This window comes from Malurus melanocephalus, unplaced genomic scaffold (genome assembly GCF_030028575.1).
Source record: "Malurus melanocephalus ecotype Western Australia unplaced genomic scaffold, MMel_1.1 scaffold_1494, whole genome shotgun sequence".
NCBI classification, from domain to species: domain Eukaryota; kingdom Metazoa; phylum Chordata; class Aves; order Passeriformes; family Maluridae; genus Malurus; species Malurus melanocephalus.
Genome location: NW_026624726.1, coordinates 1,912 through 3,813, shown reverse-complemented (window position 1 = coordinate 3,813; position 1,902 = coordinate 1,912). Strand labels below are relative to the sequence as shown.

Below are 1,902 nucleotides of genomic sequence, written 5' to 3'. Positions count from 1 at the left end.
TGCCCCAGCCCGGACTCGACTCGGACCGACCTGCGCTACTGCGAGCACAAAGTGGAGCCCCTGGAGGACATCACGGTGCGCAGCCGGCGGGACGGGCTCCCTCCACGCCGCGAGCTGACCAACCCGCTGGACCTGGCCGTGCTGCGGCTGGCGGCGCTGGAGCAGAACCTGGAGCGCCGCTACCTCAAGGAGCCGCTGTGGCCGCTGCACGAGGTGGTGCTGGAGAAAGCGGTGCTGAGCGGAGCCGATGAGCTCAGCCTGGGCCCTACTGAGATGTGAGAGCTCTGAGTGGGGTCGGTGGGGTCTGGTCTGGGGGTTGGGGGGTTCTCGGAAGGATGGGGGTCCTTCCTGGGGGTGAGGGTCCCATTTGGATTCCCTCTGGGATGGGGATCCGTCTCCCAGGGATGGGGGTCCTTCCTGGGAGTGGGGGTCTCTTGGTGGGATCTCTCAGGGATGGGGGTCCTTCCTGGGGGTGAGGGTCCTGTTTGGATTCCTTCTGGGATGGGGATCCCTCTCCTAGGGATGTGGGGGTCCCTCAGAGACCCTTGGGGTTCCTTTTGGGGATGAGAGTCTCCCCTGGGGGTTCTTCCCAAGGGTTTTGGGGTCTCTCAGAGGTCTTTGGAGTTCCTTTTGGGGTGAGAGTGTCTCCTGGAAATGGGGGTCCCTCCCAAGGGTATTGGGGTCCCTCAGAGACCCTGAGCCCCTCCCAAGAATGTCTCAGAGACCATGGGGTTCCTCTTGGGGATGAGAGTCTCTCCTGGGGGTCTGTCCCAAGGATATTGGGGTCCTTCAGAGATCCTTAGGGTTCTTGGCGTTGGGAGTCTCTCCTGGGGATCAGGACCCTTCCCAGGAATGTGGAAGCTCAGCGGGGTCTGTCCTGGGGGTGGGGGTCTCTTGTGGGTCACCGGTGTTCCTCCTGGAATTAGGGATCCCTCTCCCAGGGATGTGGGAACCCTTGGGGTTTCTTTTGGGATTGGGAGTCTCTCCTGGGAGTGGGGATCCCTTCCAGGAATATTAGGGTTCTTCAGGGACCCTTGGTCTGTCCCAGGGATGGATGGGGTTGTTTTTTGGGGATGGGGGTCTCCTGAGGACCCTTGAGGTCCTGCTTGGGGTGAGAGTAATTTCCAGGGACTGGGACTCCTCCCGGGGTCAGGGGCGGCCAGCAGGGTTTGGGATCGCCCTGATAGGTTTGGGATGGGTTCCCCATAACCTCCCTGGGACCCCTCCCGAGGATGGGGGCGGCCAGTAGGGTTTGGGATCGCCCTGATAGGTTTGGGATGGGTTCCCCATAACCTCCCTGGGACCCCTCCCAGGGTCAGGGGTGGCCAGTGGGTTCTGGGATTGCCCCAATAGGGTTGGGATGGGTTCCCCGTGTCCTCCCTGTGATCCCAACCCATGACAGAACCCCACCCATCCCCTCTGTCCCCACAGCGCCTACGAGATCACGCCGCGGGTGCGGACGTGGCGCCAAACGCTGGAGCGCTGCCGCAGCGCGGCCCAGGTGTCCCTGTGCATCTTCCAGCTGGAGAAATCCATCGCCTGGGAGAAATCCGTCAACAGAGTGGTGAGAGCCGGGGCTGGAACGGGGTCAAATCCCCCTCCCCAGCTCGGCTCTGAGCCCCCCGTGCCCCCCCAGACGTGCCTGGTGTGCCGGAGAGGCGACGACGACGAGCACTTGCTGCTGTGCGACGGCTGCGACCGCGGCTGCCACCTCTACTGCCACCGGCCCCGCATGAGCGAGGTGCCCGAGGGCGACTGGTTCTGCTCCGTCTGCGTGGCACGGGTGAGTCAGGGCCAGGGGGTGGCTCCTGCATCCCATCCTGAAGGTTCCCAAACCCTGTTGGGTGTCCTTCATCCCCTGGAGGGGTCTCGGTGCACGGAAGAGTTTTGGTTACCAAAAGG

General features: G+C 63.4%; 1 protein-coding gene across 1 annotated transcript in view; it reads left to right on the top strand.

Annotated features, from left to right (window-relative positions):
* Window positions 1-1,902, top strand: part of BAZ2A (bromodomain adjacent to zinc finger domain 2A) — a 21,973-nt gene that overhangs the window by 18,166 nt on the left and 1,905 nt on the right. Inside the window, exons 22-24 of the mRNA XM_057388017.1 lie at window positions 1-275; window positions 1,432-1,564; window positions 1,637-1,884. The exon at window positions 1-275 is cut by the window's left edge and continues 10 nt beyond it. Of these exons, the coding sequence (XP_057244000.1) occupies window positions 1-275; window positions 1,432-1,564; window positions 1,637-1,884 (656 nt within the window). The remainder of the gene's footprint in view (window positions 276-1,431; window positions 1,565-1,636; window positions 1,885-1,902) is intronic.